Source organism: Bubalus kerabau, chromosome 14 (genome assembly GCF_029407905.1).
Source record: "Bubalus kerabau isolate K-KA32 ecotype Philippines breed swamp buffalo chromosome 14, PCC_UOA_SB_1v2, whole genome shotgun sequence".
Taxonomy (NCBI): Eukaryota; Metazoa; Chordata; class Mammalia; order Artiodactyla; family Bovidae; genus Bubalus; species Bubalus kerabau.
In genome coordinates, this window is record NC_073637.1 from 32610302 (window position 1) to 32635998 (window position 25697).

The 25697-nt window shown below is 43.4% G+C and overlaps 2 protein-coding genes across 18 annotated transcripts in view; one reads left to right on the top strand and one right to left on the bottom strand.

The window, feature by feature from the left end:
• The window catches only part of TRIM55 (tripartite motif containing 55), a 48160-nt gene extending 46712 nt beyond the window's left edge, over nt 1-1448 (top strand). The window contains exon 9 of one of the 3 annotated variants that reach the window (XM_055546113.1): nt 21-1448. In XM_055546113.1, the coding sequence (XP_055402088.1) occupies nt 21-143 (123 nt within the window). In that variant the 3' untranslated portion in view covers nt 144-1448. The remainder of the gene's footprint in view (nt 1-20) is intronic. The other 2 variants (XM_055546111.1, XM_055546114.1) reach the window with 2 other exon arrangements.
• A 1012-nt stretch (nt 1449-2460) lies between these two features.
• Nucleotides 2461-25697, bottom strand: part of CRH (corticotropin releasing hormone) — an 87438-nt gene continuing 64201 nt past the window's right edge. For 11 of the 15 annotated variants that reach the window (XM_055546124.1, XM_055546137.1, XM_055546136.1 and 8 more), the window contains 2 exons: nt 4360-4536; nt 2461-3570 (listed from right to left, as the gene is read on the bottom strand). In XM_055546124.1, coding sequence (XP_055402099.1) covers nt 2987-3559 — 573 coding nt within the window. In that variant the 5' untranslated portion in view covers nt 3560-3570; nt 4360-4536 and the 3' untranslated portion in view covers nt 2461-2986. Of the gene's footprint in view, nt 3571-4359; nt 4537-13409; nt 13638-14024; nt 14096-15499; nt 15631-25697 lie in introns of those variants that run through there. The other 4 variants (XM_055546135.1, XM_055546133.1, XM_055546132.1 and 1 more) reach the window with 3 other exon arrangements.

The window sequence follows — 25697 nt, forward strand, 5'->3', positions numbered from 1 at the left end:
CAGGTTCTCTTCTGTTGCAGGCTGGATTTGAGAACCCTCCCCTCCAGAGACAGGCTGCTGCCTCAGGGAGCGGGAATGGAGCTGATTCTGAGCCAGCTCGCCATGTCTTCTCCTTTTCCTGGTTGAACTCCCTCAGCGAATGACACTCATTCCAACTGCTGCGCCTCTGCCTGCCTGGCTGAGATACTCACAGGCAGCAGGGACCCAGATGAAACTAGAATCATATAAAGGGACCTCTGAATGGCATTTCTACCAAAAATACCCTTTAATTCCAGATGACTTAGCTAACACATTGAGGGAGAACAATGCTCTGAGAAGAAAGTTGCAGAAAAGCACTGGGGGAAAAAGGAACTTGATCTTACACAAATTTTTTATTGTGTAGGAAACGTTATGAAGGGTGTGTAGGTGTGGTATGTGTGTGTGTACATCAGTAACAAGTGGCAAGTGTTGAAAAAAGTGGGCACTACACTCGTCTCTAATAGGCACTGGCTATTGTTCTGATGTCATAGTAGCTCTTATTCTCTTTCCTCTTTAACAGTGCAGGTGGTCAGTGAAATTCAGTGTTAATTCAGAAGTGACCGATTTATCAATATATGGACAAAAGGTAAATCATTGACCAAAGATATGAGATGCTTCACAAAGCTTTTCTCTTTTCCACAACAGATGTCGCTGGATGGATATCCAGAAATGTTCTTTGTCTCTGGTGACACTTTCCTAGTCCAGAAGGCAAAGGCCAAGGACATTTCTTGTGACATTTTTCTAATCTTAGTTTCAAATATGCAGATATCACATACTTTACCTGAAAAAGACTTTTCAACAGGAATCGTCTACTGTCTCATGTATCCACTGAGGCACCAATCTGAACTATAGAGCAACTGCATGTATTTAAATATATATATATATACACACACACACAATACACATTATACATGTACATATATATGTATTTAAATCATGTGTTGTCCCCCCATAACACCTAATTCAAAACATAAGTTTTGTAAAGTTAAGTTTTAACTTCACTCTGTATGAACTCTTAAATAAATGCTGTTTTTAACAACTTAGTCTTACAGTGATTTATTGTGTTCATATCATTGTATTAATCCATTAGTCAAGTGAATTTAAAGGGTCTCAAGGGAATAAGCATCTTCATACATCCAAATTGATTTTGAAATATTAAACACTTGATTGAATTTTTAAAGTTATAATTAAACTACCAAAGGCAAGTGCATTGTAAACTGTATTAGGGGTACTGTTTGATTTTAGAAGTGTATAGAGATAGTTTATATTCCTAAGAATTAAAGAGATTAGTGTTGGCATAGACATAAATGAGGTGTTTGTAAAGTTATTAAAGTTGAAATGTGCTTTATAAGAAAAATGTTCCCAAGGGGCACTTTGTAGCAACTACATTTAGTTGTTTTAAGTGGAGAGGTTATTGTTTCTCCTATTAGAAGACAGCAATGGAAAATAGCTTAGAAAAAAAAATAATAATGGTACCAAAATAATAGTTTGGTAAAGTAAACCTTTCTCATAGAAAAAAACAACACAGCATTTTGGCCCTCTAACTGGAGGGAAGTCTTGCAGCAACCATTAACCTCTTTTTCCTTTCTTCCTTTCCTGTCCTCCCCAATTATGTCACATCTTATGACAAATCAGGGGGTTTCCCTGTGGTAAAGAATCTGCCTGCAACGCAGGAGACCCGAGTTTGATCCCTGGGTTGGGAAGAACCCCTGGAGAAGGGAATGGCAACCCACTCCAGTATTCTTGCCTGGAGAAGTCTGTGGACAGAGGAGCCCAGCAGGCTACCATCCATGGGATTGCAAAGAGTCGGACACAACTGAGCGACTAACACTTTCATGAGTGACTGCTGCTACTGCTACTGCTAAGTCGCTTCAGTCGTGTCCGACTCTGTGCGACCCCATAGACGGAAGCCCACCAGGCTCCCCTGTCCCTGGGATTCTCCAGGCAAGAACACTGGAGTGGGTTGCCATTTCCTTCTCCAATGCATGAAAGTGAAAAGTGAAAGGGAAGTCGCTCAGTCGTGTCCGACTCTTAGCAACCCCATGGACTGCAGCCTGCCAGGCTCCTCCATCCATGGGATTTTCCAGGCAAGAGTACTGGAGTGGGGTGCCTTCTCCGTCATGAGTGACTAATACTTTCTATAGTTAATCAGGGTTGAATGTTATTTCTGTTATGAATCAATATTTCATTTATAGAATTACCAAGCCTCAGAACTGCAAACAACTTTCTAAATTCTTGAACTCAACCTCAGAGGGGTAATCGGAGGTGCAGAGATGAGTCCAAGGTAGTTGCAGGATTTGTGTGAGCCATTGACATATGTTTGTGGTTTTAGCAGAAAATAAAAATGCCAGTTTTGTTTATTCTTGTGTTGATGTCAATTTGGAGGAAGTAAGGAGCTCCGTTTTCCCTTGTGAGCATTGGAGAGGAAAAATAAAGTCGTGATTACCTTAGCAGCTTTTATTAGAAATATAAATATTCAGCATTCTCTTACAGAGCCAAATTGATCAAGGATTGGAAATATGTTTTATTACTGAAACGTTTACAAGGAAAAGTTGGTTCAAAGAGCTTACATATTTTTGTCTCACCCACCCTAGAGAATGATATTCTTTTTGGCTCAAAACACAGTAAAATCAGTATGGTGACTTATGTCTACTTCTTCAAAACATTTTCCCCTGGGTCTATACTCTCTATAAAACACTGTTTAAAGACACCTGGAAGTAGAAACTAGAAGTATAGGACGCAAATTACATATTGTCGCTGTTACTGCATGTGAATACACTGTGTGCATGCTAATTAAGGAGACTGGGCGCTCTTGCTGTACATCCTCTACATCTCAATCTATATAAAAATAAACATGGTATCAGAGCAATGCTATGGTATAGAATACTGTATTTTTATTTTTCAATTTTTAGATTTTTAAATTCACTTTTGTGCTAAATACAGAATCTTTTTAGCCAAACGCACCGTTTCATTTCCCAGCAATGTCCAACAGTTTCCTGTTGTTATGAGCTTGCTGTGCTAACTGATCGGCCTTGGTCATTTCCAAGACTTCTCGGAGGAGGTGGAAGGTGAGATCCAGGGAGATGGGAGGTTCCTGGGATCGCCTCTTCCTGGCGGCCGGCGCCTCCTGGCGGCTGCCGAGGGCGTTCTCCGTGCCGCGTTCCGCGGGACCCGCTGGGCTGTCGAATGGGCGCCGGGGCTGCAGCAGCGCTCGGAAAAAGTTGGCGGCCACCTTGTCCGGAGAAAGGCGACTGCTGCTTCTGCTGGCGAGAGGCGAGGCGGCAGGAGAGAGCGGAGCAGCCCGGGTCTCATCGAGGTTACCCAGGCGGAGGAAGTATTCCTCCCCAACACGGAGTAGGGTGGGCAGAGCCTGGGGTTCCTGGGGCTGCGGCGGCGGCTGGAAGAAACTCAGGGGCTGGGGGTGCTGCGATACCTGCCGGGCACCCGGGATGGGCCCCCGGCTGAGGAGGGCCCTGCATGGCGGGGAGGGCAGCAGAGCCACCAGCAGGACGCCCACGGACACGAGCAGCGGCAGTCGCATGTTAGGGGGCGCTAATTGCGGTACAGAGGTGGGCAGAGGGCGGAATGAGAGAGAAAAAAAGAGAGTTATCAGAGTTGAGCTCCACTGGGAGTCTTTCCGCAGGACGACACCCACAGACCCAGCTCCTTGCGCGGGTGGGGCGCTGTCCGTAGTGCTGAAGCGCCCGAATTAGGACTTCCAGAGATGGAGTGAGACCAAGGGGAGCAGCTTGGAAGGGCAGGGCGCGGCAACAAGGCTCAGTCCCGCTCCAGGCTGGAGCGACTCTCCTCACAAGACTCACTTAGGGAGGGTCCCCGAGTACCCTGTCTAACGATTCCCCCAGATCAATTCCCCGGGCTCTAAAGAAGACCTGCAAATTCGTGGTCTCAAGGGCTCTAAATATTCCCCCCTCCCCGCGACCCCACCACCACCCTTTCCGGATGTTTCAGCATTTTCCTCCAAACAGAACTGCTGCCTCTCCTTCCTCTTTTCCCATCCCTGCCCTCGGTTCTCTCGGTGGTCGGTGGTCGGTGGTCGGGATGGATGGGGGCTCGTTTACACAGCGAGGAATAACGGCCAGTTCAGGTAACGCTGAGCAGCCGTCTAAGTTTGCTTTTAGTAGCATCTCAGCTACTATCTATTGGAATCTTGTGGCACGGGCGCGCACAAACGCGCGCTCGCGCGCGCGCGTACACACACACACACACACACACACACACACACACACACACACGCCTAGTAACAGCCGGCAGCGCGGCGCACACCCTGGCAGCTCAGGCAGTGCAAAGTTGGAGGCGCAGTTCCGTCTAGGCGCTCCCTACCTTCCGAGGTGCTTCTGCAGGTGAGCGGGGCGCAGCGTTCTCTGCAGAGAAAGTCTCTGGGGCTTTTTTTTCAGGGGTTCTCTTCCCTTCTCCTTTCTCTTCCCACTCTGTTCTTTTCCTCTTCTCTTCCTCTTCTGTCTCTCCACGGACGTGCTCTGAGTTTCTCCACACCAGAGCCTGGAAGGGGATTTTATAGTGTCGACCCTCTTCAGAAACCACGCAGCATTTGCCTAATAAGCTGACGCTCTCTTGACAGCTGGATCGCGCGCTGCCTCTGCTCCTGCATAAATCATAGGGCCCTGCCCGGGAACGAGGGGCAGAATTTTTGCTATCTCAACACTGAATCTCACATCCAATTATATCAACAGATATTTATCGCCTCCTTGATGACGTCAACGAGCCCTAAAATGGAAGGGCTTCTTATGACTTGTCCATTGACAAAAATTCTTGAATGAGATTTCTCAAGTGTGAAAACATACTGGCCTCTTACTAGGAAAGGCCAAAGGGAAGGTCAGAAAAGAGAGTGAATGGGTGGGGAGAGAAGGGGAAGGGAAGTCTATCAACACACAGTCCTGTGATAGGGGGTAACTCTGGACATTTCCCTCCATTCTCCCACCTAACTCCTCTGACCTGCTGTGTCAGGCAACTCCTCAGCATCTGAAAATATCCCTCTGCTAGAGACAAAATGTCTCATTAACTTTCTGCCTGGAAAAGAATGAAGAACAAGGAGATGGGATTGCAGGGACATCCAGCTTTTAAAGCTCTAGATGCTTTATCCTCTCAAGAACAGATAAAGAAATTATGAGTCTGCAGAGGTAAGATCAAGAAGTCTCCTGAAACACTGCTCAAGTTTTTTAAATGATGCAAGAGCTACTCCCATGATGAAGAGGCACAAACCAGAATCAGCGAAGGGTGCAGCAAAGATTTTAAGGTTTCCCAGAATCTCACTGTTCCTCCTTGTTCTCTTCTCTCAGAATCTGAAATTAACTGTGGACTTTTCTGTTCCTAAATTAGAGAAAGGGCCAGTAAGAGGTAACTGAGGTAAACAATCTTTATCTAGTCTCCTTAATGCAAGCCCAATGACAGAAGCATCCATTCTAACTTCCCATTCTATACTGGGAAAGACTTAAACTGCTTGATTATAGGGCTGAATTTATCAGTTACATGTTTTCACTGATGAATGTTGAGCCTGTAAAAATGATAACCTCATTCATTTTACTTCCAAATACTATTAACATCCATGACAGTGCCCATATCAGGAGTACCCAGGTTGTTGTTTTAATTATTTCTTTTTCTAAATTCAAATATGCTGCATGGGAACCTGATAAATACATAAATGCTCTCTGGCACTACCACAGAATTGAATGCCTATAAAACCACACTAATATTTCAAAATAAACTGATATCATATAGGTGGGAGGTTGTTAACCTCTAATTGTGCAAATTTTGTTTGTTGTTTAGTTGCTAAGTTGTGTCTGACTCTTTGGTAACCTTGTGGACTGTAGCCTGCCAGGTTCCTCTGTCCATGGGATTTTCCAGGTAAGAATACTGGAGGGGGTTGCCATTTCCTTCTCCGGGTGATCGTCCCAACCCAGGGATTGAATCTGCATCCCTTATATCTCTTGCATTGGCAGGCAGGTTCTTTACCACTAAACCACCTGGGAAGCCCAATATATTCTGCAATTCAAAATGCAATTCCAAACTCTAGTGTCTATGATTCAATTCAGCTTCTAGATAACCATCAAAGTTGTTTACCAAAAATTTCCTGTTCCACATTTCTGATTACCTCTGCTTATTCCTTTGTAGCTAACCTGACAAATGATACAATGCATATTTCAACTCCCATTTTTGAGTCTATACTAATTCACAATTGCTCCAAGAAACAAAAGGAAGGTAAAAATAAAAATTCTGGCTGTTTCCAGAGAAGTCAGTGTATAGTTGGATCACTGTACTACCGAATGGACTTTTGACATAAGAGAACAGAGAAAGAAATATGTCTTCGGGGGAAGATGTGAGTTGTTACAGAAGATCATAATCATAAAAACTAGTTGAGCTTTTAGAAGAAAACTGTGTTTTATGTTGGTAAGAAAATAATCATTCTCTGTCCCCACTGACATATTTCAGCTTGGGTATCAATCTGGAGGTAAAAATAGGTTTGGAAGGGGAAGTTGAGGTAAACGAATACAGAAGTAGAACTAGGAAAGGGAAAGACGACAGGTTTAGCTGGGAAGACCTGGGAGGTTCCTCCAGAGAGAGTGAAAGTGTTGGCTGCTCAGTTATGTTTGGTTCTTTGTGACCCCATGGGCTGAAGCCCGCCAGGGGATTTCCCAGGTAAGAATACCAAAGTAGATTACCATTTCCTTCTCCCGGGGATCTTCCCATGCCATTTCCTTCTCCAGGGGATCTTCCCAACCCAGGGATTGAACCCATGTCTCCTGCATTGCAGGTGGATTCTTTACCATCAGAGCCACCAGGGAAGCCCCATTGAAGACCCAGCTTATTCCAGGCTTTGACTGGCCCCAAACCTTTTGAGATCTCTCTCCTCTTTGGCCATATGGAGGATGCTGTTTTAGTATAGCTCCCTCAACACTGTTGAATCCTTGCTGTGAGATTTTCCTTGAGCAGGTAGTTGGTTGGGAACAGTGGCTCTCACTAGGGGTGAGGAATAGAAGGCCTAGATCTCAGTGGAGGAGTTGTACAGAGTAATCCCTACTCACCACAATTTAACCAAAAGTTAGATCTCACCAAATCACTGAGCATTCACATCAGAAATGACTGGAAGAAATCATTTGGTTTTAACGAGAGCCAGAAAGGTTAAGTGACTTCCGTGAAGTCATTCAGCTTGTGATAAAAGTCAGAATCAGAACTCCATTCCCTTGACTACCCGCCTGTATTATCTCCATAATATCACAATACCCTTTGAACTTCCTTTTCCAGTAGAAACGCAAGAATAAATTAAAATGAGAAGATGAATCTAAGTGAAGCAATATGTTCACACACTAATCCTGAGTTACCTTTTCTCAGACTTTCCGTATATTAATAAATCACCTAAGGCAAGAGAGCACAAAGATGCCCTGAGCGTGTTGATGCCCGGGCCCCAACCTCTGTGCATGCACTGCAGTGTACCGTTAGCTGAATCTCATCACTGTAACATGAGGTTTTCAAATGCACTGCCAACTTAAGATGCATTGATTTTTCCACCTTAGTTTACCTTGGAAAAAAGAGATCTTTTGACAAAGTATAGAGCTTATGTAGTTCTTAAATTAATGACACAAATGTGTGATTGCAGAAATAACATACTGCAAGAGGACTTACATATACAGAAAACTAAATAGCCAAGTCTGTAAAAATCACCACTGACAGATTCAATGTTACATGCAGGAATAAATTCTTCAAAGGAGTCACTGGAGAACCAATTTAAATTCTTTCAGAGCCTAAAAACAAGCCAAGAAACATGGGCATGAAATAGGGATTACTTCATCCTTACAACCATATTTTTCAATAAGAACATATTGGAAAGGTATAGTTAAATTTTAAAAGGCATGGCACAGCAGTTCAATGAGTAATGAAATATTAGGAATAATAGATACCTGCTGGGCATATTTCTGCCATCTGCATCTCCCTGACTTTGAGGAGATCCCAACACATGCTTCTATTAGCAAAGTTCATAGCAAATGAAGGCAATCTCCAGATTTGTTAACTGAAACATTTGCTGAAATGAATCTACCATCTCCAATGACAGCCTTTAAAAATGCCAAGGGTGGATAGGTAGTTTGGTAATTGTAACTTCCATAGGTAGCACTAGGGAAAGGACCTCAAACAGCACAAGTATCTAACTGCTTCTCCAGTAACTGTAACTTTTATTGATCTCTTCTGATTATCAAAGCCATTCATCCTCCTTACAGAAGACTTACAAAAACTGGAAAAGTGTAAAGTAGAATACAAAATCCCTCACATTCCAGAATATATAGTCTCCATTAATATTTTGTTGTTTTCTTTGAGACTTTTCTCTGAGTGCATACATTTTATGTAATTGGATTAAGACTCTGTTCCTAATTGTGAATTTCTGCCTAACAACAATAATTCTTCCTCCTCCTCTTAGAAACTTAAAAGTTAACTGGCCAGAGAAATCTTCCCACCCCTGTTTCCTCAGCAAGCACTCCATATCCTTGGCTCCCCTTCCTCAGCCGACCTTTTGCAAACCTTTACAGCCACTTCCTCTTCCATGCTTCTTCAGACACCACTTCATCCTTCCTGCTCTCCTCATTTCAGAAGATCATTAATCCCTCCCACCTGTGTACAGTCTTTACCCTGTTTTCTTCATCTGGGGTTTATGCTACCACTTAAATGAAGTCTCAGGGCAGTGTCTGGGGGGGGGGTGGTGTGTTGGTAAACATGAGTGCATTTCAGAAGACCTCTCGAAATGCAGTGTGGAGAGTAAACTGGAGGGGCAAGGAAGTGGGCAAATGGTCTTTGGGTCATTACCACTGGGCCCCTACAGAATGAGCATCACACGCCAATGGAGGCGGGAGCTGTACAGGACAGTGGCAGGGTCTCCTGTGGATCGTTCCAGAAGCCCAGGACACTAACCATGGGCAACCACACTCCCGTCCCAAGGCTGGTGATGGTAAGGCTTCCTTTCATTTTCCCATAAGTCAACAGATCTCTCAGCAGCCAGAAATCGTCCCTGGGTGCCTTACCTCCTCCCCTCAGAAAACAGAATGTTACCATTCCCAATGTTTGTTGCCTGTCCCTTTATTTTTCCAGAAGTTAGGTAGTAACTGACCCTGGGGAGATGACTCAGAGCACTGGAAAGGAGACAGGTTTCTGCTTCTCTAACAAGCCCTTGTCTTGATAGACATGACTGACCTTTCTATTTACATCGTAATACATCAGATTCTCTGTTTTAGGCTCCCGATAATGGATGAAGGGCAGTGAGAGGATGTGTGTGAACTTTCTGTCATGAAGGGCAATTTGCAGGAACTAATCATCTTACAATAGTTGGTCATAAGAAAGAAATCCATCAACTCAGCATCCTAATTAGGTATTTATATTCATGAACATTTCTTGACTCTAAGGAAATTTTTGCCAAAGAACCCTCCTAGGAATGTGACCAGTGTTACAATGGGAGAAAAATGAGGGGCTGTTTAAAGTTTTGTGGGTTTTTTTTAACATTTGTTTTCATTGACTTGGCTGTGCCTGGTCTTAGTTGTGTCACTGGGATTTTTAGCTGTGGCATGTGAAATCTTAGTTCTGTCCTGTGGGAACTGACCAGGGATGGAACCCGGGCCCCCTGTGTTGGGAGCTTGGAGTCTTTAGCCACTGGACCACCAGGAAGTCCCTATTTACAGGAAAGTTAAACACATTTTTTACTGCAAATTTTTCTAGTGTTTAAAAAATTTTATTCTGAAGTGTAAATCTCCAAGTCTTCAGCCTCTGCCAGGTGTATTTGACCACAGAGCATGTTCATTCATTGTGAGACAAGTTGGGAGATGCAATAAACGAAGACATTTTGAGTTCAGCTACACTTTCTTTCTTTAAAGAAAGAAATTCTTTAAATTTCCATGATTAAAGCTGCTAATATTTTACTTCTTCCAGGGGGATAATTTCAAATGACACATTTCACCCTTGAAGAGAGTGTTTCAGGGTATGGACACAAGTCTATTTCCAGTATTTCTGAGGATCACCTGCCAGGGGAGGGGTCACTTTATAGAAAGTAGCTGCTGAGCCCTCCCTTGCTACTCATGAAACAGACTGTTTGCACACTTCCTGGCCAGGGGAAGGAGTTGGTCTCTACAGTAATTTAGCCCAGGGAAATCTGTGAGCCCACCTTGCAAAGGAGGACCTTCTTCAGGTGTGAAAAGGCAGAAGTTTCCTAGACAAATTGCAGTTGGCGATGTCAAGTTTCTTCCAAAAGGAAATTTGATTACTCAAGGGGCAGTAGGCAACAAGAGCTGCAAGGGCAGACAGAGACAGGCAGCCAGTACTCAGGAGCTTGGATCTCAAAGATGTTACTGGCTCTGGTTTCAGACCCTTTGTGAACCTGGCTACAGGCTCTATTCCTCTCCAAAGGCTTTTGTCAACCATCTGTGGGAAACATGATGTTAGCTTCCAATATGAAATCTACAGTTAATTTTTCATGTGTGTGTGTGCTTGTTAATCTGTCTTGCAGCTTGTTGTGAGCTCACTTCCCACTTCTTTGTAACTTCTAGTACACTGCTCACACAGGGTGTGTGTTGGTTCTCAGAGACTGACTATGTATATCCTACCTAAGAGAAAGGGTGAGACTTCCCCAGTGGTCCAGTGGCTAAGATGCCACGATCCCAATGCAGGGGGCCTGGGTTCAAACCCTGGTCAGGGAACTAGATCTCACACACTGCAACTTAAGATCCCAAATGCTGCAATGAAAATCCCGCGTGCTGCAACTGAGATCCATCACAGACCCGTCACAACGTTTAAAATAAACATTTTAAAAAAGAGAGAAAGGCTACCTCAGTTCAGGGTGGTCTCATAACTCTAAGTCAACGAGCCCTTGAAAGGAGGGTTGTATGAAACCTATGTGCGGGAAAGAAAGGATCTGTCTGATTTGCCACATTCACTGTTCTCTTTTGCATAAAATTTGGAAATGATCTGAACAACAGCATTCTCAGGATAATGGAAAAGATTTAACAGCCTCAAGCTGCAGTGAAGTTTAATGTTCCTATTCATATAAAGTTAAATATAGATACATACTTGAGCTCCATTTCATTTTCCAACTTGTTTTCTTTGTACTTTAATTCTTAATAGCTGTGAAGTTCTGCCTTGTGCTAATGTACTTTTATCTTCCCAGCAACAACAATAATTGCAATGAAGGAATTTTTTTTTTAATTTTCAAAGAGAAGTAAAATTATATAATCTGATAGATTTCTTTTATAAAAAGAGTTATGCAGACTTTTGAGGCAGAATACTATATCTGATTCCTTTTTATAAAGTTATTCATTCTAGTGCCTTTATATGAAGATTTCACTAAGAAATAAGCCTTGCAAACAGAATAAAGCATTCACCTGACTCTCCCTTCCTAAGGAGATACACTAGATTTCTGAGCATGGTAGCTGTCACATTACCTCAATACAGTTTTTACTCTATTACTTCCAAGCTGGGTGATCTTGGACCTGTATTTAAAATTTCCAAACTTATCTGTCAAATCATTCTAAAATGCCAGTTTCTCTATTTTCTCCTTTTAGGGTTGTGGAATGAAATGAGATAGAATATAAGAAGCATTCAATGAACACTGCACATCTGTTGCTAGGCTAATGACCTGGCTGCTATTTCAGTTGAAGAAGGTGCTTCCATCCAGTCTCAGTTCCTCAGGGCCTAGAACTATGTCTGGTATTTATTAGGCTTGACACAGATCTATTAACAAAATAAAATAAGTGTAATCACCAAGTTTTTCTTCTTCTAATACTGGAGGCTTTTTGATATCCAGCTGATTTAAAAAAAATTTTAATTAATAGACTTCATTTCCTAAGAGCAGTTTCAGGTTTATAGAAGAATTGAGCAGAAAGTACAAGGAATTCCCATATACTCTTTCTCCCCTCAACTCTCCTCCTGTTCAGTTCAGTTGCTCAGTCGTGTCTGACTCTTTGTGACCCCATGGACCACAGCACACCAGGCCTCCCTGTCCATCACCAAGTCCCGGAGTTTACCCACCCTCTCCTCCTCTGTGTTCACAAGTCCTATGTGGAACATATGTTACAACTGATGAACCAATATGGATACACTATTTCTAACTGAAGTCCACAGTCTACTTTGGGCTCACTTTGTATCGTACATTCTGTGAATTTTGACCAATGCACAATGGCACATATCCACAGGACTACATCACACAGAATCATTTCACTGTCCTAAAAATCCCCTGTCCCTATAGTTTTGCCTATTCCAGAATGACATAAAGCTGGAATCATACAACATGTACCCTTTTCAAACTGAAACCCTTTCAAAAAGAAACCCTTTCTTTCACTTTGCAATATGCATTTCAGGTTCCTCTCAGTCTTTTCAAACAAAGGTACATTTTTTACTTAGGAATAGCAATATTCCTTGGCTGAGGACTCTTAAGGATTATTTCCGTGTTGAAACTACTATTCTTAACCTAATCATTTACTGATTTAACTGAAAGTAGGCGCACTCACAGGGGGACTCTGCATCTTAAAAAGGGGTTAAAAACAACCATTAACATTGATAACTAATATAAAAATACAAGGATATATACTTCTCTTTTCCATTCCAAGATCAGTAAGTCCCTCTCTTCCTGGTGGGAGCCTCCATTACCCCACAAGTGGCTATGGACCTGTCAGGGTCTCCAGATGAGACCTGGATAACAAGGCACAATGACGGAGGATTCACTTTTTATTCTCTCCACACCCTAATTGCTTCTGGGGAACCTTACTGTCATTCCATCTGTAGTTTCTGCTCTAAGATCAGGCAATAGCAAATAGTCATTCATAATACATTTAAAAATCTTTTATTCATTTTACCTCTCTCTCTGATCAAGCCCTGGAGGGTTCCCCCTTTTCCCAGATGGGAGAGAGGGTGGGAGTGGCATCAGCACAGGCATGGCCAGCTTCAGACCAGCCTGTTCCACCAGATACTCTGAGAAGCCTTTCAATTTCCTTTTACCTTTTCTTAATGTTTACACCTTTCAAGCACAAACAGTATGTCTCTCCACTGGTCTAAATTTAGAAAATGCACAAATCTATTTGGATCTTTCAGTGCTTTCTTAAAAGCCATCTCCCTGGACACTTGAACTTTTCATAGGGCTTTTTCTGTGGAGATAAGGAATGAGGAGGCTCTTCAGCAAACCCCTGAAGCTGGGTTGTCTGGGTTTCTCTCTAGGGTTGCTGTTTCCCTCCTGTCCTACTTCCCTGTCTAATCCCGGCGGGTGGCTCCTGACAGCACAGTGCCACAGGGACCTCCATCCCTAACCATGGTTTCTCTTGTTTACACTTCTAGAAGCATTGCCCTCTTCAGCTGTAATCCTCACTGGAACCCTACGGGGAAGGAGATGTTATTACCACATTCCATAGATGCAGAAGCAGAAGCTCAGAACTTGGTAACTTGGCTGATGTCCCCCAGCTGGTATGTCGAGTGATCCTGGGATCCTGAAGAGCTCCTCCTCTCTATCCCATTCCTCTCGCTCAGGACGCCCAGGAGCTCTGGGAAGCGGTGGGGTGTCGACACATGCTTCTGAAGCACCATATTTATGCCCTGTTCCTTAGCTGTCTCCTTCCTCAGCACTAAGTGCCAGATGTGACTGAGGAATATCACACTGTTAAGGTACATATCACACAAACGAGAACACTACCCAAAATGCCTAAGCTCAGTGCAAACAGCCTTGGAAACTTACCCAAGGCATTACACACAGTCATTCTGCTGTTTGCTTTAGTTTTTCTCCTTAATTTTAATCCTCACACCTCTTCTTTATTAACTATGCCAAATATTCCCTTTTGTCCATCCTTTGCTGCCATCCCCAGAGCAATTCAGAAAATCTACTGATAAATGGCAACCCACTCCAGTATTCTCACCTGGGAAATCCCATGGATACAGAAGCCTGGCAGGCTACAGTCCATGGGGTCACAAAGAGTCAGATATGACTGAGCACCCATGCACACACTAAAAAATGTGCTTACCCAGGTCCTCGAAATAGGTTCCAACCTCTCCATGTCTGTGGGCCTTGAAAACATTTGTGTAGTTTCTCATTCTGTAATGGATGTTATAGGTTGATGTTCATGCTTCACATCAATTTCTAAATTAATACTTGCTATATCATCCTGCTAATTGATATGTACCTTTACTGAAATTTCAAATCAGCTTTTTGAAGTGGGAGGAAGGCAGAAAGCAACTTGCAAATTCTGTGCATAATGAAGTAAGGAACAAGCTCCCATAATGAAGACAAACAATTATACAACATTTGCATGATTCTTTTTTCTCACAACATGAGACAAGACACGGTAGCTGATTAGCACGCTGCCTTTGCTGCGAGTCTTGCTTCTTCTTTCCCCACCATTTGGTAGGATTCTCAGAGCCAAGAGCAGGTCACACTTCTTGGTCAGAGTTTTCCAATATTATCCTGGGGTCTGCTGGGCAGTCAAGACCACCCTGCCAACTTCAGCCTAACGCAGACTTCTTACTCTGTGACTACCCTGGGGTTGTGTCCTGCAGCTGATACACGTGTGCTCCGAGTGAGGCCCCCATTCAGGTTTCTAACCACTGAACTCAACTGGCCAGAGAGGACTAAGAACAGTTCTCACTAGTCCCTAGAATATTTCCTGAGCATCTACTATGTCCCACCCCTGTGGGGTTGGTGCTAGAGGTAAGAATGAACAATGAAAACCCCTGCTGCCCTTGAGATATTCACTGCCCACCAAGGAAGACATGTTAGTAACAATGACATGTACGGTGAGTGCTCTGTGCATACGAAGAAGGGAGTCCACTCTGATGGGGGGATGGGGCAGCGAGGGTTCAAGAAGAGCTCCCCAGAGCAGGCAATACCTGAGATGAGACTGGAAGGAAGAACAGGAATGGCCAACAAGCAGAGGAAGGGTGGTCATTGCAGATAAGACAGCCTCAGATGGAAAAGAAGCAGAGCTGGAAGGATGATTCAGTATTCCAGGAATGACAAGTGGTTTCCTGTACTGAGTGAAAGTGTGCAGAGAGGAAAGAGCCCCAAGGCAACGTGAGAGAGGCCAGTCGATAAGGGCGAGCTCCAAAGGACTCTCAACTGGACATGAGATCCTGGGCTAATGGAGAGTCAGTGAGATTTTAACAGGGAGATGACAAGGAAAGATGTGTATTTCAGAGAATACATTCAGGCTACCTGGACCTGATGGATATCATGTAAAATGATTATGATAATGAATGCTTTGGGTGCCTGCTGTGTGCTAGGCCCAGCGCTGGAAAAGACACCAGTGAGAAATCCTATAATCAATGCTGGCAAGCTTGGATCTGTCCACAGTGCCTCAGAAGCTGTCAGACAGCCTGTCAGAAAGTCTTCTCCAATTCAAATCCCAGCCCTATGACTTCTAGTTGTGTCACTGGGTAGGTCATGTAACCTTTCATGCCTCAGTTTCTTCATCTGTGAAATGGGGCTACTAGTAGGACTCACCTCATAGACTTATACTGTGGGGATTAATTGAGTTGTATGCAAAGTCCTCAGCATGGCTCTGAAACAGGAAGTGCGTAGGATTTGTTCTCACTGTCTCAACTATGACAGGGGCTCGAGGTGGAAGCCGGGGCCTGGAGAGACATTAAATGTGAGACAAGGCGAGGTGTGGGAAAAGGCGAGCGTGAAGTCCAAATGAATCTAATCATTTTGTTCTGGGCAATGAGGCAGATGGTAAACTCAGCAGGATAGTCTGGGATGAGAGGATGGCAAGATTAACTTGGGAAATATTGATATTGAAGAGCCAGGGGATGTTCAGGTAGGAATATGCACGTGGGATATGAGCCTACGGGGAGAATGGGCAAGGCTGGAGAACTGGAATCCTCAGTAAGAGGTAGAAACTGGCTTGGAATGGCCCAGGGGGAGCAGGACGAGACGAGGGACCCAAGAAAACCAGGATAAGGGGCAGCTGGAGATCACAGGGGAGGCTGACAAGGGCTAGTTCAAGAGCAAGAAGGAGCATCCAGAAAAAAAAGGTACCACGAGGCCAGACGAGGGGTAGAGCTGAGCTCTTGAAGGAGAGGAAGTCAGAAAAGCAAAGTGCTGCACAGGAGTGCCACGGTGTAAGGACTGAGAGCAATCCAATCGGTTTGACAGCCTTTTGGTGGCTGTGTCAGTCAGGGTCTAGTTAGCAGAAGAGAAACCACACTAGTTATTTCAACAGAGAAAATATAAAGAATCAGGTTAACAGGAGTTAGAGCTGAAAAGGCGAAAGGGAACATGGAGAAAACACAGAGACTGTTAACTACAGAAGCAATGACCTCCCTGAGCACCAGGGAACCAAGGGCAAAGATGGGAGTCACTGGGATCCTGAGCCTTGGAGAAGCGGCCCCCCCAGAGCTGGGTGCTGCCCCCTCTGCAGCTCAGAGGGATCTCAGGGAGCTGGACTCAGGGGAAGGGTCCAATTTGGCTGGTGCCTTAGAACCTGGAGGGTGGACCCAGAAGAGCAGGAGCTGGGACCTCTGAGGACGAAGTCAAAAGGGGGCTCTGGGGTGCTGGCAGAAGCAGGACACTGGACCCAACTGCCACGTCTGGCATGTGGGGTTGCTGCTGTGGAGGTACTAACCAAAACAGCAAGCAGCAGGAAGAGCAAGCCCTTCCTGTCCCCCCATCTGCTGGTCTCCCTCTACTGTTCCCTCTCAGCAAGACTCAGATTACAGAGAAGAAAGATTTGGCCGACTCCTGGCCCGAGGTTCCCAAAGCAGCATCTACAGAGGTGGTTTGAGGCTAAGCAATCAGAATTATAATTTGCACAGAAATCCTCCCAAGGGTAAGCTAGTGTTTACAGGAAAGCCATCTAGCATGGGTTGAGAAGCAGAAATCAAGACAGTAAATCAGGACCAGTTTTCCAAAACATTTTGCGGTAAAAGAGAAAAGAGGATAAAGTGGTAGAAAGAAGTAGATGCAATGTTCAGGATGGCTGTTTAACTACTGGGCTCTAAAGCAAGCTTGCAGAAAGGTGAGCGCCCATGCTGGTGACTCAAAGCATCTGAGGAGATGGGAGGTGGCTCTCGGCATAGAACTGGAGTGGGAGAGAAGGGGGGAGTGAGGGGACTGGCTGAGAGAGAAGCCAAAGAACATGAACTTCTCTGAGAGGTGAAGAAAGCTGTTGTGCCAAAACCAGACAAACCAAAATACCCTCTTTGTAAGTGATGTGCTGGGTCTACTACTAAGTGATCCCAACAGAAGGTGCCCTCATCTCCTAGTGCGCAGAATCTCTCTGGTGTCCGCATGGATCCTCACGCAGGCCTTCTCTAACCACCCTGTCTAAACTTTTCACCTGCTCTCCTCACACACTTGAAATTCCCTTTCTGCCTGTCCTCCTGAGCACTCACACTCCATCTACCGTAATTATTGGGTTTATTGTCTCTCCACAAGAGACACTGTGGCGAACACAGTTTTGTTCACTGTCATAATAACCTAAAGTGAAAACAATGCTTGACACAAAATAGCCACTTGATAAATATGTGTTGAATACACGAATGGATGAAATCCCCATGCAAGCACTACTGAAACAAAACAGAACCCTCCCATCAATCAACCAGGATTCAGCCACTATCTGCTGGGCCCTAGCAGGATACTGAGAAAGGGTATGGAGGAGTCCCTTCTATCACAGAAGTTATAATGTTTGAAAAAAATGAAGCAACTTAGCCCACACGGTGACAAAAGAATGATTGAACTCTGCCCGCCATCCTCCCAGGCTGCACTCTCCCCTGCAGATCGGTCTCCAATCATCTGTATCTTCCTTGGACCTCTGAAGACTCACAGTCCTCAGCAGTCTTTCTGCTCCACAGCACAGGGTTCACTGCCTTTAGCTGGTCAAGGTCGTGGTTCCACGGGGCCGAGTTCTCAGCCCCTCCTGGGAGCAGGATTAGAGGGTCTGGGCCCAGCCATGCAGCTCACACGCACCTGACACCCGTGGGTGTTTTGAAAGCCTCATCAGAGCTGACTTTGATGGGCAGCAGAAGCCCTGCAGGCAGCAGGCTGCCAGGACTGTCAGCCCCACGGGGGTGATGGGGAACGGGGGTCAAATCACCACCTGTCAAGGTGTTAGAAGAGACCTCAGACAGTTTTATGGATGCAGGGGATGAAAACCCACATCACTGAATGAGCGTGTGCTCTCCCTAGACTAGTCCCATACAATTCTGCTTCTTCCTTTCTGAACAAACCCAAATTTAGTGTGCCCAATGCAAGTGCACACATACATGCACCACATGGAAATGCACAGGCATCACACACCCTCACAACACACAGACACAAGCAAGGCACTCGAATCACACACACACAACCACAAGGCTTATTCTCAGCTAGAGAGTTTTGGGAAATAACTAACTGAATGAAAGAATGAGTGACACTAATGTTTTATCTGTAATCATTTAACAGAGGATGGAGCGTAACAGCCACCTACTATCAACCCTTCCAGTTTTAAACACTTATTTACTGATACTGGAGTTTAATTTCTTTTAAGAGAAATTCAAAAGTCTGGAGTAAAGGGTTCCTCCCAAACACTTTTGCTGTTACTACCGTTTATTATTTTTAAAAAATCAAATGATTTGTTGAGGACCTACTCCTTTAAAGAAAGAGCTCTCTGAGAAGAATGGTAGTGTGTTTACTAATAAAGTATGCTGAAACAACAGAGTTAAGTTAATGGAAATTACACTGGACTGGGAGTGAACAGGATTCCAATCCTGTCTTTTTACGATTATTAGATGCAGCTGTCTGCAAATTATTTCTTCCCTCAGAGTCTTGATTTTCTCATTTATAATCTGGGAGGTGTGGTGGAGAGTCTTTACTTAAATATAATACACTGACCCTCCATGCTCATCTACATTCTGTCCTAACAGTTCCTAAAATATTAAAGAAGGAAAAAGACTAGACACTTTAAGCATGAAAACCCATTGTGGAGACAGGACATCAACAAACTTGCAGGGGATGGAGAAAAGAGGTTGGAGTGGTGACTAATCAAACAAGTAGAGGAAGCCACAGGCTAGAGCAAAGAAAGAAAGACACACACCCATCTGTCTATTAAGCCTGGGGTTCTGGAACATCAGTTGTTAATAAAGGTTGGAGAAACCCACAGACTGATTCTCAGCTAGAGGGGGATCTTGGTTTATACTCAGGGGACATCTGTCAATGTTTAAAGACATTTTTGATTGTCATGACTAGCATCTAGTGGATGAACACCCACTAGAACATCATCTAGATGATGAACACCCTTTGATGTCCCATACGGGTATCACACAAAAAATGGTGAAGCCCCAGTGTCAAAATTGCCAAAGTTAAGAGACTCTACTCTAGACTCAAGAGTTACATCAGACTTCCAAATGCTCTCCTTACTGGCAGACTGACAGACATCCATCTATGGACTGCACTGTGTCCTCCCAAAGTTCATATGCTGAAGTTCTAATCCCCAGTACCTTACTATGTGACTGTATTTAGAGATAGGACCCTAAAAGAAGCAAAACTTAAGGTGAGACCATTAGGGTGGGCCCTAATCCAATAGGACTATTACCCTTATAAGAAGAACAAGGGACACCAGGGATACACACGCATAGAGGAAAAGCCATGAGAGGATACTGTGAGAAGATGGCCATGTGCTAGCCAAGGAGAGAGAAACGGGAGAAACCAAACCTGCCCACACTCTGATCTGGGATTTCCAGCCTCCTAAACTGTCAGAAAGTAGATTTCTGTTGTTTAAGCCTCATGGTCTGTGGTATTTTGTTATGGCAGCCCTAGCAAACTAATATACCCAATATACAAGTAATGAGAAGATTCTTTTCCAAAGAAATGGAATGCCCATAGGGAAAAGACCTTCAATCTGCCAACTATAGGTCCCTAGGACTGTTGCCTACTTCCTCAGATGACATGAAGAGGAACTGCCAGCCTGCAAGCACTGCCTCCTTCCCTTTTACCTGCTCCTCCCTGCCACATACACAGCTCAGGGTCAGCTTATCGACTGGTTCTTATACATGATGGAGCAGCCAAAGAGCACTGAGCTTCTGAGGAAACTACAACACGAGAGAGAGAGACCAAGATAAACAAGCAGAACACACAACTCTGAAAGGAACAGACATAGTTTGGAAACACAGTTTAACTTTTAAAAGTTCTCTTAATATTACTAAAAAGAGTAAAAATGTCATTCTGTCAACAAAATACAAACAGCTAACAAAGATGAACTATTATAAAATAAAAATATGACTCTGTAATTCAAATAGATTATGAAGTCTAATAAACGACCAGATAGCAGAACAAAGAGATGTTTAAAAAAAAAAAAGAGAGAGAGAGAGAGAAAAGGAAAGATATATAGAGGATGAATCCATGAGGCCTCACATCTAATCTACAGACTGACACAAAGAGAAAACCAAGAGGAAGAAATCAAAGAAATATCACAGAGGCTTTTTCAAGAGTCAAAGGACATCAGTATACAAGTTGAAATGCCAATCAAGCACCCAAGGCAAGGAGGTACCTAAGTCATGTACGTGCATACACAGATGCCTCTAGACCCAGTGTTACGAGAGCCTAGTACATCAGTAATAAAGAGAAGATAATAAGATGATTCAGAAGGAAAGAGAAATTTTAAAGGTATCTCTAAAAGACAAGTCTGAGCAGCAGGAGACCTCATCGTCGGCTACAATGGATCTGAAGACAGTAGAGCAAAGGCCTTCAGATTTCTGTGTGGAAATGGATGTCAACCTTGAATGTCATATTCAATCCAACAAATAAGGATGGGGGAGCAAAAAGCCATTTCTAGAAATGCATAAACTGAAAACACTACATTTCACACCAGCAAGCAGTACTGCCTGGAGAGCCCTGGTCCTTGAGAGTGCCCTCTTTGAAGCTCTAAGTCCCCTCCAGGGCCTGGGATGTAGCAGTGCTAGACAGGACAAACCAAGTTCAGACCTGGTTCTGCATGGGTTCTGGCCTCCAGGGTATCTTCTTTGAAATTTCCTATGGCCTCCTCTAGTGCCTGGGGTCACCAAGAGCCAGCAGAGCCCCTTGGTGGGGCATCCTAGCTTGGACCAGGGTCCACGTGGGCCCCAGTTCCTTTTGATCCCCACCGCCTGTGCTTTCCGACCATCTACCCTGCACATGAGTTCACCAAGATGCCATAAGGACTCATGCTGTGGGGTTTCCTGAGGCTCTGGGTGGACCTTGGTTCCAGGAGGGCATCCTGGCAAGTAGATTGAGCCTGCTACCTGGTGCTCTGTTTCTTTCACAGAACCACGTCAGATTCGGCCATGTGAGAATGGCACTGACGATGATTTTAAGTGACTCTCCAACATCAAACACAGGACAAGCTAGAGGGTCAGGACCAAGGACCCTCAGCCTGAGCTGCATGGGGGTACCATGTCTCAGCGCTTGCCTGGCTTTCTTTTGAGGTTCTGCCTCTGAATTTAGCACCCAAGGGCAACCGAGGGTGACAACAGGCATTCTTTATTCTGTGTGACCCCAGTGATGTTCTCTCCTGCCTCCACTGATGTGAGGACGTCATGTTTTTCCAGTCAGCTGAAGCCTTCCTGATGAGGGACAAACATTCCTGTACCCAGTGAGGCCACTCTTCTCATTTCTCCTATAGTCCTCTCCTTTGATGGCAGAGAATAGAAGGTAGGGTGCAGTTAATATTAAAATAATAATGTTATTTTATAATAAAAAATATATAAATTATATTTAAATTATATAATTATATATAAATTATATAAAAATATATAATAAAAAAATAAAATTCCAAGTGGTAAATTCAGCTTAACCAGGAAACAAATTATTATTCACATTTTCCTGCATACTCTGGGTAAGACTTGAAACTTGTGGTCATCAATAAAATACAGCAATATTCATGAGTGGCATGATGGATGCCACTCATAAGTAATGATTACAGCATTATAAGTAATGCTATAACCAGCATTCAATAAATGGTGTTACATTAATGCACAAATACAGATCTTATTGTTTCAATGCAAATAGGTTCTCAAGAGCTTGGCACTGTGAATAATAAGTCTTGCTAGTTTTTGCTTATAGTGGAAGATAGCTAGGAATAGTGCATTTGGCAATAAAGAATACAGAGACAAAGAAGAACCTTAGCATACACTGACTGAACATTAAATATGTAAATATCTCACCTCTGCCTAACATTCTAAATTACATCCAACAAAACACTGTACTCCACATGGTCTTTGTAATACTTTAAAAATTCGATTATTTATGCAGAAAGAGGTCCCCCCAAAATGACTTGTCTGAGACCTCCCATATCTAGGAGGAGTTTTGAGGAAATTATCTGAGGGTTGACTTTAGCCTATTAAGTAAATTAAAACAAACAAAAACAGAAGTCCTGGGATCTAGGAAACAGGAGATTCAATCCAGAAAAGCAAAGACAAGTCTCAGAATAACAAACATGAGCACAAATCTAGAAATCAACCAATGTGGCTCAGGAGAGAATAGAGAGTTCCTGGAGAAAAGGGAGAAACTCCTGGAAAAACAAAATGCCGTATAAGAAAGGTGACGCGATCACGGTTTTCCTCCTGGCTCTATAGTCAATCACTGTTACTTAACCACACTTAGGTGAAGGATTTATTGATTTTAAGCTTTTATAAACAACCTATAAATAAGGCATGAGACAATTATGATCATAAAACAGAATGGAAATGTCATCGACTTGAGTAACACAGACGTAAAAATTCAAATGATAGAAACTGGGAAGCTCAAAGCAGTGAAGGGGGAGGGGTGGGTGCCAGTGGCCTCATCTTTCCAAGTGTGAAGTCAAGGATTATAGCCTTATGATAAATTTGGAAATGAAGGAGTATATTTTTGAAGTTACAAAGTTATCCCATGAAGAAACTAAAACAAAGAAGTAATAAGACTATATTGGGAGGATGGGGAAGGACATGGTAGGTATAATGAACTAAATACTCCTACATCAGAGCAGCAAATGCAAGATAATGTCTAGAATTGAATTCATCAAGATAATACTTTTTAGAGAATGGATCAGAGGTGCTGTAGGGGTAGGAAATTTGTTTTTCATTATAAATATTTTATTTTAAAACTACAGGCAGGCATTTCATTGATAAAAAGTAAATTTTAAATGTTTTGATGACTGAACAAGATGATTTCTAAGGTTCTTTTCATATCTAAAATCCAAGGGAACAAGCTCTCAAAGCTTAGTCCACTCATGAAGAGCCCTGGGATTTTTCCCTTCAGAAAGGCTGACTATCTGATCAGGAGCCAGTCCACGCCACTGGGAATCTCATAAAAGCTGTTTTGATAAAGGTCAAATTTTCCACTCCTGACTTTATCTTCTCAACAGCTCTAGGAAGCAATTATTAAAACTATCTGCATTTTAGAGATGAGATGCAATGAGACAAAATTAATTGTCCTGAATGACATGAGCTTTAAATTGGTAGACTGCTGTTGGATGCATGGCCTTGTTACTCCAAATTCTTGTCTTTCCCACTGTATTATACTTCTTGTGCAGAAAGAGAAGACCAAGAAAAATTCTCTGTCCGAGAGCCAATCCCCCAGTGAGATGTTTATCTAAATGCACTGCCCTGCAGTTAGCTCCTTCGGGAATCTGATGGGGGAAGCTCCTTCTCTATTTGAGCTCATGAACATAGGTGATACAGGAGCACACTTCACTAAGGCTTCAAGGGCTCATTAAAGGACCTGGAAACATCCATCCTAAGTGACTGGCTCAGACAGTAAAGAATCTTCCCACAGTGCAGGAGACATGGGTTCAATCCCTGGGTCGAGAACATCCCCTGGAGAAGGGAATGGCAATCCACGCCAGTATTCTTGCCTGGAGAATTCCACAGACAGAGGAGCCTGAAGGCCTACAGTCCATGGGGTTGCAAACAGTCGGACAACTGAGCAACCAACACTTTCTTGAGTGACTGGCACCAACATAGTATATTGCATTCACAGGGCACAGGCTATGATCCTTTGGACCCCCAACTGCAGCATTTTCCCTGCCCTTTGAACCAAGCTCTTTCCTGACATCTTTTGCAAGTCCCAGTCATGGTGAGGTACTCCTGCACTTCCTTCTGATGTTGCAGTGAGGAGACTGCTTCCAGGACAAGTGGCTGTCGGGAAGGGAGGACCCCAGGAAGATGCTGGCTGGGATGCTTCTCATGCTTGCCAGAGAGAACTTCCCAGTACCTGTCTTTCCAGGGAGTGCTGGGCCACTCACGTTACCTGCCTCAGACTCCTGCTCAGTGCCACAAGGCTGCCGAATTTCTAAAGAGGGTACATTTCAGGTTAACATAGCAACAGAGTCCTTGACCTACAGAAACACCACGGGAAACTGGAGAAAGCTGGTGTAAATTTCCACTGAGAATTTGACAATCTAAGTGGCTCTGCCAAATTGGAAACTGCAACCTCACAGCAACTTTGTAAACTCATTATGGTCCCTCTGATCCCTCCTTTCTCCTCTCCCAATCCTGGCTTCCCAGAGATGGGCTTCACAGGGTCCACCCCCTTGGGCCAAAACAAGTTGCCCCTTCCCTTCCCCTTTGTCTCTGAGCTTCACTTAGGAGATGGGCCAGTGAACTGGATAACTAATAATACCAGATGCTATGTACTCCTGTACTTTCTCTCCCAATAGCATGTCTGCATTCTCCAGGAGGCCTTCAGTGCCTACGTCTAAGTGCTTGACAGATGGAGAACATGTGGGCTCCGTGGCAGGTATACTGATGTGCTCGTCACTTTGAAGCAAGTAACTGAGAACTCCTCAAATCCCCCCAAAGCAGCAACACCTGATGGCTGTCCTGGCACGGTGCCAGAGCTGTCCTGGGGCTCATGAGGAAAGATCTTAGCCCCTTAAAAGTCCAACTGTCAACTGTGCTTACTGCAGTAATATTAGAATATTTTTCTTTTGGCTGCTACATATTTCTTAATATTATATTTTAATATTATCTCAGTTTTGTACTCGGGTTTTCTTGGGCTATAGTGAGACCTGATTTACCAAAAATTTACCAAAATTACATTATTTAGCAAAACATACTTGGTGTTGATAGTGATCACCTCTTCAGTCCAAGGAAACAAGTGTATAAAGCTACCTTGACATGTGGACTTACATTTTTAGTTTTTAGAAACATTTAAAAAATTCATATTGTTATAAGCATTGGATACATTACTCCATCAATAGAAAATAGGTCTACTCCTTCCGTATATGGATAAAACACAGGAAAAGATACACTTAGGTACCAAGTAAATTGATGAGGAAGTTAAATAGTGATAATTTTTTTTCCAAAGATGTGATACAAAACAAGAAGAAAATACTCATGTGAAAGATAATTTAAAAGCTAGCACTGGTTCATATTTCTTTTAAAAGAAACAAAATGTAAAATTTGGAGAACAGACCTTAGGAGATACCAATATTATTGTAACACTTTCTATAGTCCCAAAGAAGGTGAATCTTGAGAAGGGAATACAGTAATGAGAAAAATATTAAAATTAGTTGGATCTTTTTTATTTTAAAATTGGATAGTCTTCAGAATTTGTGTTTACATATCTATGTATCTATCATCTATCTGTCTAACAATGTGATTGTGTATATTCAATGCCTTTAAAATTTTTTTCCCTAACTACTGTTTATGATAAAATGAATTTGTCCAAAAATAAATAAATAAAAAATTCATAAAGGGAATACATT